The sequence below is a fragment of the Diabrotica undecimpunctata genome, chromosome 1 (assembly GCF_040954645.1).
Source record: "Diabrotica undecimpunctata isolate CICGRU chromosome 1, icDiaUnde3, whole genome shotgun sequence".
Taxonomy (NCBI): domain Eukaryota; kingdom Metazoa; phylum Arthropoda; class Insecta; order Coleoptera; family Chrysomelidae; genus Diabrotica; species Diabrotica undecimpunctata.
This window is the reverse complement of record NC_092803.1, coordinates 88165625-88180271: the sequence shown is the minus strand read 5'-3', so window position 1 is coordinate 88180271 and position 14647 is coordinate 88165625. Positions and strand designations below refer to the sequence as shown.

At 31.9% G+C, this 14647-nt stretch overlaps 1 protein-coding gene across 8 annotated transcripts in view; it reads right to left on the bottom strand.

Annotated features, from left to right (window-relative positions):
* Positions 1–14647, bottom strand: part of LOC140451284 (angiomotin-like protein 1) — an 880806-nt gene that overhangs the window by 520858 nt on the left and 345301 nt on the right. For all 8 annotated transcript variants that reach the window (XM_072545031.1, XM_072545028.1, XM_072545036.1 and 5 more), the window contains one exon: positions 193–338. In XM_072545031.1, the coding sequence (XP_072401132.1) occupies positions 193–338 (146 nt within the window). The remainder of the gene's footprint in view (positions 1–192; positions 339–14647) is intronic.

Here is a 14647-nt window from a genome sequence, read left to right as displayed (position 1 = left end):
ATATATATATATATATATATATATATATATATATATATATATATATATATATATAGATATAAAGATATATATATATATATATATACATATATAGGTATATAGATATAATATATTGATATTAAACGGAGAGTCCTTGATAATGGACATGCAAATATATTGGCTAAATTTCAATTTTTATAATTCTCAACTTACCTCTTCTTCCAAGCGTACGACGTTTCCTTGCGCGTTGGTTAGAGCAGTATCTAAAATATCGATATGAGTCCTTTGTTCCTGTAAGGTTGCACGTTGAGCCGCTAGCTCTATTTCTTGTCTTTCTTTGGCTGCAGATAACTCTTTATCTAAAAAATAACAATTTAAGAAATTTAATCACGAAACTATATTTGACAATATCGAAAGTATAGAAAAGTGGAAATGAAATGTATGCGAAATGTAATTGAAATTTAATATGTAATATGACGATTAGCTCATAGTAAAAGGTAGTAGAACAACGCATATGCTATTTATTTTTGTGTTGATATTTCTGAGAAATGTCTAAAACTTAATCTTGTTTTTTGTTTCCCAATTAATTTATTTTCTATAAATATTTCGAGCTCGTCCTGCCTACTTCGATAATAATCGACAAATCTTATAGATCAAGTATTCAACCAATAAACCACATGAAAATTAATAATCCATTAGTCCATCCACAATGCAACACAAATTAGGGGGATACATGATACATAAAGCTAATTATCATGTTACATAGAAGTAACAGTTGTCTTGATTAAAAAATTATGATATCAAAGGAATCGAAAAAAATGAGGCTCAAATGAGGTCAATCACATAAATATACAGCTTGGTAAAAGACCAGTCAAGTTTGGCTTATATTTGAACAAATATGTTTGGGGCAATTAATTATAAAATTATATATATGTATATATATATATATGTATATATATATATATGTATATATATATATATATGTATATATATATATATATATATATATATATAAATATCTATATATATATATACAGGGTGGTCCTTAAGTAATTGTACAAAAAGAAACCGTAGATTTTGCACTTTAAAATATTACGATTTAAGTCAACTTAAATAAAATATTAATATTAAAGTGGAAATGTTAAAGTTAAAGTGTTAAAGTGGAAATTTAAAATTATATTTTTCGCTATAACTTTTATGTTTGTTAACATTTATGTATAAAAATTAACAACTGGATACTATTAAATATAAGAAATTATAATTTAATGCACACTTTGACGTATCTGGTAGAGGGCGCCACATATGCCACATATGTGGCATAAATTTGCACCTAACTTTTTTGCTCTTTAAGTTATGGATATATTTGATAAAAAATATTAAAGATACATTATTTTAACAAAAAAAAGGTATACTTGTAAATAACTTCAAAACTCAACAGTTTTCGAGATAATCGCATTTTACAAATCAACTACATAATTCAGATTTAACGCAATTACTCCAGGCAACGAAAGAAAATTAGGCAAAAACATCAATACTTCTGAATTTTGGTACAAAATGCCTTTAATAAAGTTAATAGCTAACGAAATATTAAATAAAATAAATATATCAACAGGATAATTAATAATATGATTTGACAAAATAATAGGATAATTGGATTTGACATCAAACATTTTACGTTTTATAATAAATTAAAGTTATAAACATTTTATTTTTCAAACCAAATTAAGAAATAGTTAAACTAATTAAGATAAATAACTCTTTGTCAAAGTAAGTGTTTGATATGTCCACCATTTTCCTCAATACATTTATCAATCCGTTCCATAAAAGATCGTCTCATATTAAATAGCATCATCGGTTCAATAGAAACTGCTGCAGTATTTATTTCTTCCCAAAGTTGGTTGCGAGTGTTTATGGGATTCTTGTAGACACGTTGTTTCATTGCGCCCCATACACCAAAATCTAGCGGATTAAATTCTGGGCTATGTGGTGGCCAAGGAAAATGACTACCACGACCAATCCAACGTTCCAGAGAGTTGGTATTCAAGTATGTTCTCACTGCCCTTGTATAATGTGGTGGTGCACCATCTTGCATAAACCACATATTTTGCCTTAAGTTTAATGGCAGTTCATCCAACAAATCAATAAACTCGTTTTGTAAAAAATATAAATAGTTCTCACCATTCAAATTACGAGGTAACTCGCGTGGCCCTAATAAATGATTACCAATGATTCCACACCATACGTTTATTTTAAATTCATGTTGGAAATGCCCTTCTCTCTTAACATGCTAGCATCAAAACTGCCTTAAAAAAAACGTGGTAGGTACAATAGCTGGCATTGTAGACTAGCACTTAGCTTCATATCATGTTTTCTATATTTTTTAAATATTATTTTTAACATTTAATAAAGTAACTTTTTTATTTATTTATTATTTATATTTTAAACAAATTATATTATATTAAAATAGTTCAATAAATTAAGGTTGCTAGTAGCGCCACCTGCTAACGTATCAACAAAATACAGACCCGTCAAAGTGGGACTTAATATATTAAGTTATTATTGAAATATAAATTTGATATTCGATCACTAATTTGATAGTAAATTATTATATAAAATAAATGAGACGTTTAAAAATAAAATTTGATTATAGTTTGAAAGGAATTTATTGACAACTAACGTTAAACGTGACGCCGTAGCGTAAGCGCTACGGCGTCACGTAGCGCTCGTGACGCCGTCTCGTAGCGCTTCCTCCGTGACTCTCACCTCACAATTTTACAATAAAGAAAAAGTAATACAACGTCAGCATAGAAACTTATAAAAGCGATATATAAAGGAAATTGTAAACATGATGACGGCCAACTTCTGAATACAAACACGGCACTCAAAAACGAAGATAGAAGCTTCTCTCCAATAAGACATTTAGCAACCATAACAAAGCATTTTCGGAAATTACATTATCATATTTGAGTTGTTTTAATAAGAACAAACTAATAATTATGCTTATTCACAGGTATTCAGTGCTTTACCGCAAAATTATCACAACTAAGAATTATCATGCAGCTGACTTATAAAATGCGATTATCTCGAAAACGGTTGAATTTTGAAGTTATTAACAAGTATACCTTTTCTTTGTAAAAATAATGTGTCTTTAATATTTTTTAATAAAAATTGGGCTAACTTAAAAAGAAAAAAATTAAGCGCAAATTTATGACACATATGTGGCATATGTGGCGCCCTCTATCAGATACACCAAATTACGCATCAAATTATAATTGTTTCTACCCAAAAACATCCAATTATAAATTTTTGTCCATAAATATGTTATAGCAAAAAATATAATTTTAAATTTCCACTTTAACACCCTGTATCTTTCTTAATATCAACATTTTAATAAAGCAAGTTGACTTAAATCGTAATATTTTAAAGTGCAGAATCTACGGTTTCTTTTTGTACAATTACTTAAGGACCACCCTGTATATATATAAAAAAAATTTAATCTTTGCAGATAAGTTAAATAGTCTTCTTCTTCTTAAAGTGCCCTCTCCTCAATGGAGGTTGGCTACTACAATTTTAAAATCTTCTCTATCTTCAGCTGTTCTTATTAGCTGTTCAAAATTTAGCCCTGTCCATTGTCGGATGTTTCTGAGCCACGATAGTCTTTTCCTTCCTAGGCCTCTCTTTCCTTCGATTTTTCCTTTCACTATAAGTTGGGCATATTGGTACTTATTATTTCTCAGTATGTGGCCTAGGTATGATGTTTTTCTAACTTTTACTGTGTTAAAAAGTTCTCTTTCCTTGCCTATTCTATGCAGCACTTCTTCGTTTGAGGTGTGCGATGTCCATGAAATTTTGAGCATTCTCCGGTAGATCCACATTTCAAAGGCCTCCAATTTATTTACGGTTGATGTTTTTAGGGTCCACGTTTCAACTGCATATAGAAGAGTCGACCAGACGTAGCATTTTGATAAACGTAGTCGAATTTCAAGTTTTATTCGAGAATCACAAAGCAGTTTTTTTATTTTTTCGAAAGATTTTCTGGCCTGTTCTATTCTCGATCTTATTTCTAGATCAGGATTTAGGCTGCTATCGATCCAACATCCCAGGTACTTAAATCTATTGACCTGTTCTAAAATGTGCCCATTTATTGTGCAAGGTTGAGGTACGTTTTAATTTTTTCGGATTGACATCACTTTGGTTTTTTTAATGTTTATTTTCATACCAAATTGCTCACAAGTCGAGTTGGTCTTGTCGATGAGTCGTTGTAGACCTACGTCGGAATCCGCAATTAACACTGTATCATCGGCGTATCTGATACTGTTGATATTTACGCCATTCACCTTGACTCCATCCTTGGAATCCTCCAATGCTTCTTTAAATAGAAACTCGGAGTAAAAATTAAACAGCAGAGGCGACAGAACACATCCTTGTCTAACTCCCCTCCTAATTTCTACTTCTGCGGATGTGGAACCTTCGATCCTAACTCTAGCGTTTTGGTTCCAGTACAAGTTTTTTAAGAATTTGATGTCTTTTCCATCTAAACCGACTTCTTGCAAACGTTCTAATAGTAGGTCGTGTCTTACTCTATCAAATGCTTTTTCGAAGTCTATAAAGCATATAAATATATCTTTCTGTTGGTCGTAGCATTTTTGGGCGAGAACTAGTAAACTGAACAGGGCTTCTCTCGTTCCCATGCCGGCTCTGAATCCAAACTGATCGTCTCCGATGATTGTTTCGCACTTTCTATAGATACGATTATGTACGATTTTTAGTAGGACTTTCACTGCATGACTCATAAGGCTTATCAGACGGAACTCATTGCAGTGTTGTGGGTTTGGCTTTTTTGGTAGTGGGATGAATATTGACTCCAGCCAATCTTGGGTACCATAAATGCGATTGAATAAAAGGACAAATATTTCGATATTTTCTTCGCTGATTAATTTTAACGTTTCTGGGTATATTCTGCCGGGGACTAGGGGCCATTTCTGTTTGTGCTTTCATTGTAGTTTTCTTGGGAAATATATACCAGAGTCGTTTCCCGTTGCCTTCTCTGGTTCGTATTTTAACCGATCCTCTGGACACAGACGCTATTTGCAGCCGCCCACTCTGGGTCAGACGCTGCGTGCTAGTTTGATCCCTACCACTTACCAACTCATCCGCCCGAAGCCGTTGGTCAGCAAGTGGGAGATCGCTTATACCGGCAATCGCTCGGTAAAATTTTCGCCATATCTGGCTACCTTCACTTAGTTTAGCCTGCAGACCAATGCAGTTGCCCGGGGTGTGGCACGTGGAGCCATAAGTGAGAATTAGCTGTCTTATGAGGACCAGTTATCAAGAACCATCTCCCGTCTATGACGCTCGATGTGGTCGTTCCGATAAAAGGTGCTACCTCTATAACACAACTCTACACCCAGTTAAATAGTAAACTCTTAAATATTGGGGAAATCTGCAAGAAAGACTCTAATGAGTATCAATTGTTTCGCCGAACGTTTTCGCCAAAGAGAATTAATTTGGCTTCTTCAGGGCTGAAAGAGAATAAATCATAATTAGCTACCACATATTATCTATTAAAAACATTATTGATCTTACCGTAACTTAGAATTGTAGAGTTAGAATGTTAAAAAACTTAGCTAGTAACAACATAGTGGTGTTTTTTGTTACTATGTGCAAAAAAAAGTTTTTTTTAACGTTGGAAATGTATGGTAGCTTTGAACTTAAAACGCAAAGGTTTACCCAAGGTTAATCGAAAAACCCAATGTAACTACATTTAAAAGGAGGTAATTCTTTGAATTATCGGCAATAACTAAATTTTTGATCGTTAGAAAGTTTAAATGTGAGGTTCTGTTCTACCAGAACGCATGTGCTGACAATTCAAGTAGTTCTTTTGAATCTTTATGTCGTTAAGGTTCATTGGTAAAACCGAATGAAGTTAAATCCCAGTATAGGCAAATATTATTTTAGATTTTCTTAATTGAAATTATATTGTTCATGTATTATTATAATACCTTATTGAGATGTATCTAAGAAAAGCAAGGGAATGCTATCTTTTTTAGTTAATGAAAATTAATTATTAAAGTAGGTTCGTTGTTAATGGATATATCATTCAAGTTAGTTATCTGTGATGTTGTATTGTTCTTGGTATCTGATTTAAGTAAGAAGTGGTATATATCGCTTAGATTCTTAATGTCACTCTTAACATTGATGGAGAAATCGTTAACGAAAATATAAGACATTTCAATGAACTCTCTTTTAGATTTATTGTTCTCACGGTGGAGACTTGTAGTGTTAGTATAGTCCATGAGATGACCAGTGGAATGGACATGTTTGGCTAATGCACAGCGGTCAGGGTGAAGTCGAGAATCACTTTTGTGTAGTGTAATACGTGATTTCAATAATTGAGATGTTTGGCCGATGTAGGAATTGCTGCAAGAGAGGCATGGAATGTTGTAGACAATGTTACTAAGCCTATCTATGGGAGTCTTATCTTTTATCTTAGAATAAAGATTATTAATTATTAGGGCTGATCTACAAGCCACATTAAGTTTAATGTTGTTATTATTATTACCAAATTTCACCAAGATATTCAGATTTCACTATATGCTCTACATTTGTTAAATTTTCGTTTTACAAAAAAAATGTTTTTAACACGATTTACTCTTCAAAGAAAAAAGTTACTTGTAGTAGATGTGATTGTTTCGAATTAGAAATTAAAAATTGCACAAATAACGAACAATTAAGCAAGTTAAAAAAAGAAAAAAAAAAGTGTACTTAGAAGAAGCTGAAAATGCACAATCTAAAAGAAAGCTAGACATGAAGATGAGCAACGATCAACCAGAAGTGAAAACCTTTTGTTTTGATTTAAAGAAAACTCTTCCCCTTCCGAGAATTCCAATAAATATCGTATATTATAAGCGCCAATTATGTATTTACAACCTTGGTATCCATAGCGCCAAGGATAACAAAGGTCATTGTTATATTTGATTAGAAGATGAAGCTGGTCGGGGAGCCCAGGACGTAGGCAGTTGTCTTAAGAAACACATTGAAGAAAATGTTACTTCCGCAAAACATTAAGTAATTTTGTATTCAGACTCTTGTAGCGGCCAAAACAAACAAAATAGCAACATCAAAATAGTTTTGATTGTGAAAACGATTTTGGAAACTCATGCTACCATTGAAAAAATTAAATTACGCTATTTCTTTCCTAGTCATAGCTTTTACCCAATGGTAGTGATTTTGGAGATTTTGAAAATGCCATAAAATTTCAACAACGTTTATATACCGTTGATGATTACCTAAACGTGATGAAAAAATCCCGTAAAAAGAACCCACTAGTAGTTCACAGAATGAAAAAAGAAGAATTCGTTGGAACAAAAAGTTGGAAACTATGATTACAAACCGAAGTCAGACATAGAAAACAGTAAGGCTGGTTTAAAACAAGAGAAATTTAAATAGGAAAGGATATACCACTGATTATTTTTATGAAAACTGATTTTAACACTAGTGAAGTTGAAGTAAATCTTTACAAGGAATTTCAAAAAGGACGGCCTGTTGCAATGCAATCCCTAAGTAACCACTTGATTCCTCTTTGGCCCACAGGCAAGCCACTTTCTGTGCCTAGGCTTACGAACTTAAGATCTTTAACGCACCTAATACCAAATGATGCAAAACCTTTGTATTGCTCCCTTTTCAGAAACAATACAATAGAAGACGACATTAGAAGATTTTATATTTTTGATTAATTTCTTAAGTAATATAAAATATTCAAAAAAACGACTTTTGTCATACCCAAAAAGAAATAATAGCTTGTGGCCTACCAATCATTCACTAAAAGTTGTAACGAGTCCGTCACTTCAATAATTCTTTATTCACTTTAAATAAAATTTTTAAATCCATATCCTCTTAATAATTTTCTAAATTTTTAAATTCTAAGTTGGTATTGAACAGCGACACCCAGCGTCCATGTTTGCAACTATAGTTTAGCTAGCTCAAAACCCGTGCCCATTGCGCACTTCTGCTTCGACGTTCGTGAAAGACACTTGAGTTCAAAGGTAGGGGACAGAGGTGGCTTAAAAGGTTTTTTTTGGAATTTTAAAGTTTTTTTATGAAGAAGTAGCAGGAAGTTTTAGTTTGGGGTTTTTTTAAGTGTCCTGCTTGGTTTATAGCCACTCTGAGCTGGTAAGTGTATCCAATTATCAATAAAATGAAAATATAAAAACCATCAGCCATTTTGAGATCCTATAGTATTGTCATTTTTCAGTTGATTCGATATATTTATCTGAACTGTTTTCCATCATTTCATTAAGAAATATTCAACATCTAAATCGAAAGTGTTATTGATATAAAATCATATGTATTTTAATTTTACTTCCTGGCCCTAAAAACATAATTATATATCGTTAAAACAATCTATTATCTATTAAGAGTATCGATAAAAATATTCTGTCTTGTACCGTTCTTTATATCATAAAATATATTATTATCCATGTCATGCTTTTCGTTAAAATTGTCGATATAATTAATCCATTTTACTTAAAATATTGTCAAACCATGCGAAGGTCAAAAATGCATTTACAAAACCATTAAGTTTTTTTTTTTTTTTTTTTCATGCTTCATTAAGTAACCTTTATAAAACCTTTCAAGGTTTATAAACCTGGTGTTTTTCCCTACTTTGTATCAAGAGTAAGAAAGAACTCTAAAACAAATGTTTTTTTTAGCCTACCTTTGCTAGTCAAGCAGAAGTCAGATGAAAAATTTAGTATTTTGTTTTTTTGGATTTTGGTTTAAAAAAAAAGAAATATAAGTTTGGATTTACATAATTGTCCGTCACCCATAGCTGTTCCTTTAGAGGTCCAGACCTCTCTGAAACTATTCCCGGACAACTTCAGGGAACCAGTCGGAACGATCTCCCCCATTTAGAGTGTGGAACACTATTTATTTGTATTAAGTCTTATTCACCAATTTGAATCATTTTTTGTGTAATATTTTTTTTGTATATTTAACTTCTACTATTTCATTTAATAATAAGAACCGTCATTTTTTTTAAACAATTTACTGAATAACATTTAAGGACTAATTGTCAACTACAGGTAGAGGTTTTTAAGACCTCCCTTTCAACTCTGTTGTACGGTTTTATGTGTACACATTTAATCAGAGAGGTATTAATTGTTATTGTATTATTATATATTTACACCTTTGGACATCTATCCCTTCAGGATAGTGTCCTCATTACTTTAGCCGAATATTTAATTGAAAGCCGAAGTACAGGGTTACCTCTCTAGTAGGCCAGTAAATTACCTTTTTAGGACGAATCATTAAAATTTTCTTATATTTTATTATTTATAAATTCAGATTATCTAGGATCAGTTGTGGATAACCGGGGTATTTTTTTTTTGTATATAAGTAACTAGGTTGACTGTACATAATTGGTGGTGGGTAGCTATAAAAAAAATTATACTGTATATATTTGGATAGGTATTAAAATTTGTGGTGAAAACTAAATATTTTAATTAATACCTGTTTCCCTTTTTTTGCAGCAAATAGCTTTACAAGATACCTTGGAAGGTATATGTTAATACTTTCCTGGCGCCCAATCAATCTTAGAGCAACTTCCATAATTTACCACTTTCATTTATATTATTTCTATTTTTTTTAGTATCTTGTCATTCATATTCCCACTTTACGGTCTCTGTAGGGCTTGCAAATTGGCCGAATCCTCTTTTGAGTGTCAAGTAGTCACTCTCCAGCACCTTCTGCTAGCCAGCTTTAGTTTATTTGTTTTTGTTACATCACTCCTAATTGTTTTTGTTACAAAGTGATATTTTAGTTACTCATCACTAGACCAAACGACCTCCATGTCGCTTGGTCTATTGATGTATAACACAATTACACAATGTGGCGAAAATCGTAAGTCGACCAAAAGACTTTTTATTATTTTTTTTTTTTTGTTTTTCTTTAATATTGGCAAAGTTACTATTTCGCACTTATAAGAAACAAAAAAAAACTCTTCGAAAACAAAAAATTACGACAAGTAACATATAGTAAATTTTAATAGAGTGAAAACTTTGAAGTCAAATATCTCAAAATCAATTTTTGGCGCTTGGTCAAGTGATGCATAACGCCGTCCATATAACATTACGAGACAATATTCATATGCTGTGGCCAAATCGTCATATTTACTATACATTGATATTTATACGACAATCAGCTGTAAAAGTCATTGCCTTTTTTCTTACCGTATCATAGTTTAGCATAGTCTTCTGATTTATTTTGAAGTATTTTAACTAAACCAGTTTAGTTTGCGTGAAATGAATCCACAATTCGTCTAATAATATTGTGTTTTTAAAACAGCTGTTTTTATGCTCATTCGTTCACCTTTTGTAAAGCAGTCTGTGTAAATATTAGGGATTTATATAATCTTTTTGTATATTTGATTTTACTTTTCAGATAAAGTTTCGTAATTATAGTCCTCTTGCGCTCTCTCGCGGTTTGAACCTTGTACTTTTCTTGTAAAACCGGTGTAAGTGAAATATGACAAAACGAGAAAAATAGATATTTATCTAAAAATACACAAATTATGAACTGAAATATTATTGTAAACTAATTACTGAACGAATACACAGAATGAATAATAAAAGTAATTACGGTTTTATTATTTTATTCATTATAATTATAATATTTAAGATACAAGTTCTTGGTTTCCTGGATGACTACTTACGCAAGAGGCCATTGAGAAAAATAAGAAGTTTATATGAAAATATTTAAAGGTTAAAGGTTACCTTTGCACCCAATGACGTATAATATATTTACACCTCTTGTTTTCATTTTTCATTCTGTTATCTGTATACTGTTTTTGCTCAGCGTTATTTTTTGTGTGCGTATGCCTTAAGGCGGAGTCCCCTATTTCCGACATACGAAAATCGTCTGTTTTCGAAGTTGCTATTTGGAAGCTAGTCAGATGGTTGCGATTGTCGGATACGAAAATCCGTATAAACTGTCAACTCTCAATGGTCTATTTTTGGTTTATTGTTTGGATGGTAATTGCTATTTTACCACTTTTGCGTGGTCAAACAGCAGAAGGGATTAATTCCGCATTGGAAATAATCCCTTCTCCTGCTTTGAATTATTCAATTTATTATGGATAACGTAAAAGAAACTATGTAGACTCAATAACTTATGTACAATTAGGCATTCTAAGGTAATTGCAATATTCATCAATATCAGTTAGCTTCATTTCCTGCAATAGATTATTAAAAGACCCTTGTGACTTTCTTTGCTTAAATATTTCACGAACCCAATATTTTCTTTGCCGAATTGTACATTTTGTTTTTTTAGTTTTAATAACTTTACGAACATAGCTTCTTCGATTAAAATTAATGTTTCATTAAATTCAATGTACCGATAAACTATTGGAATACAATTAGGTACATTAGGTTAGAAAACATCCGTTTTATCGGAAAAAGTTAAAATAATTTCTATTTAAAATAAAATCTTTATCCGATGTCCGAAGCATAGTTAAAAATTTCGGATGAAATTCGGCGAGAAAATATTCTGATTCGATTCTGACCAATGAGAGTACTTTCGAATCATCGTGTCGTCGGAAATCGGATACATGGGATACACGCCTTTAGTGCTCAGATATCAATTTGTTTGAATTTTATCAAACTGAATATTAAACATTACACTGGATTTAAGTCTATATCACATGATATCCCATTTCAACCAGTTACACCAAAAAAGGGAAAATATTTAGTTGATGCAGGGCATGTACGCAATGTTTTGGAATATAATAGCTGCATCCAGGCCTCAGGTAAATAACTTGGGCCCATTTCTGCATCAGATTTTCTTCCTCCAAGAAAGTGATCACTGCAAATTAAATGATGACTTTTTGGAGTCCATAATGATCCATCCTCGCTACAAAATCAATTATTTTTTTTTATTTTATCCCATAGAAATATCATGTTGTTTGTATTATAGGTTATTTACTTACTTTTTCTTATTGATAGCAATAATCCACTTTTCTCTTTGGACTGTTTTGTGTTTGGCAACAGGAAATGAATAAAATTTACAATCACTGTTATACCCAGTATTTTTACATGTATCAATACAACAGCTGGTATATCTTTTTTTTTTGAAAAATCCATATTCGCCATTATTTAAAAGTTTACAAGTTAAATGCACAAAACTGAAACTAACAGCGCTGGTGAAAACTGTCAAATCCCCTCTACTCATAGGCTCACAGCGAATATGTTATATAAAGATCATCGTCATCGCATAGTCAAAACGCAGCAAGATTCTATTGCCTTTTCTTCTTTTTGTCTCCTCATTCCTATTGTAAACTTAGCCACGTAAATGACGTTTTAAAAATTTATGTCAATATTTCTGAAGTGCCTTTCCTGGGATATTTTTTAAGCCTAGTTCGTTTGATTGCAAGTAATTGATTTAATAGTCCCCAACAGATAAGTATTGATTGTAGGTAGGATAGCAAGTGTTGATAAATATGATGGGTCGGTAGGCAGTCTCATTATTCCTAAATCTGATCATATGTTACCTCCACCCTTCATTCGTAGACATAGTAAGGACATTTTTACTCTGGTGGCATCCTCCCAATTTAACTTGGCAATGCAGTTATTGAGAGAGCCTTTGGATATAGCCAGCTCAACTTTGGAGTTGAGATTGAGTTTCTTGTACGACATTGCTATCTTTATATGTGTTTAACCTTGGCATTAGTTCCGTTCGATATTGGTTAGTACTCGGACCTTTGTAAGTCGGAAAATACCTCTGATGGCTTTTCTAGCAATCCTGATTCCTGATCTAATTAATACGCTCTTGTCACATATCCACACATTAGCACTGGTTTAATCACTGTTTTATATATCCTGATTTTGGAGATTCGTATTAGACTTCTGGATTTAAAAGTGTTATAAGGGTTATATATACATCAATTAGCTACCTAAATATTCTTTTTTATTTCTTATGTGACAACGTTATCCACGATATCTAAAACGTTGCAATCCTTCAAAATGATATGGCTTTATTTATTGGCGTTACGTTATGCCCCACTCTACATCCTCTCTTTTGTATGTTAAAGACCATTTTATTTGATTTTCTCATTAGTGACTATGAGACCGTTTTTTGCTGCTAATAGCATTATTTTATAGCATTCTAATATTTAATTTATGGAGTAAATCCAGATAGCAGATAGATATTCTTCACTTTCTCGAAGAAATATTATTCTCACACACAAAATTAATAAATTGCCAAAACCTTCCTTGCATATTCTGTTCACTTATGATGGGCAGCAATATCAGTACCATAATAAGGCGTGTAGTCCTGGACTGGCTAATTGTTGGATAATAGGAAGCATGAGTGTAGCAGTTTTATTGCTTTCGGGACTGCAAGTTAATGCATACAGGAATTGTTGCTTGAACTTTATTATTATTAAACAAAACTATATTTCCTAGTAAAATCATTATGACTTTACAATAAGACAAATTTTCGATCGTTGGTTATGGAAACATCATATACATACCACCGGGTTCCCTATGTCGATATCCAGCAAAATCCTTGTAATAATGATACAGGAAACAAAAAACCAAAGATGAAAATATGCACCAAGAAACTCTGTTTTATTGAACAGTCGAATAAAATACAGATTCTTGATTTAAATAGTCAAAAAATCAATGAACAGCTTACTAAAATAGAAATAACGCCTATTTAAGATGTAATCCATTAACGGGCCAAGGTACAAAGCACTCCTGGCATATGCTACTGATAAAGATCTCATAAGAAACTCTCTCCGGTCCGCAAACATCTTTAACAAAGTGCATGAAAAATGTTTCACTTAAAATTAACGAAATGAAAACCAAATACAAGCGAATCAACAAAAGAGACCAATTCAATAAATTTAGATAAAACATTATAGTCAACAACTACAATTTCGAAAGTATGGAACACTTTAAATTTCTTAGATCACTATTTACGGTTAATAATAATGCCACTAAAGAAATACAGAGCATAATTCAAACTTCATACCTATTTTAATACATGGATGTGAGTCATGGAAAATGACTAAAACAAATAAGGAAGCACTCCGAATATTTGAAAGGAAAATAATAAGAAATTTTTTTTAGCCCCATTATCATAATTACTATTTAAATGGGAATAAGCCACAATTAAAGGTTAAAGATAGTTTATTAACGTTTCAATTTCCACTTCGGAAATCGTTCTCACTAATGTTTGTATTTTGAGAACGATTTCCGAAGTGGAAATTGAAACGTCAATAAACTAACTTTAACCTTTAATTGTGGCTTATTCCCATTTAAATAGTAATTACTTTAAAATGCCACAAGAAAATAGCTTCAGAACTCATTATCATATCGCTACAACTCCGTATAGAATAAGAAAACATACTGAATAAAGAAAGCTCTCATAACGATATTGTTCAGGAAAATAAATCACTTAAGGTATATCGGACACATGCATAGACGCCAAGATGTCAAACTTGTATAACTGGTATGGAAGGAAGTTAGCACAGAAGAATGCCACTTGGGCATGTCAGTATATAATGGAGAGAAAACATCCAATCATATCTCAAAAACTGAACATTTCATTTGATTGCAGATTCGTGGAAAATCGATCAACTTGGAGATAAGTTGTAGTCAGCGAAGACCCA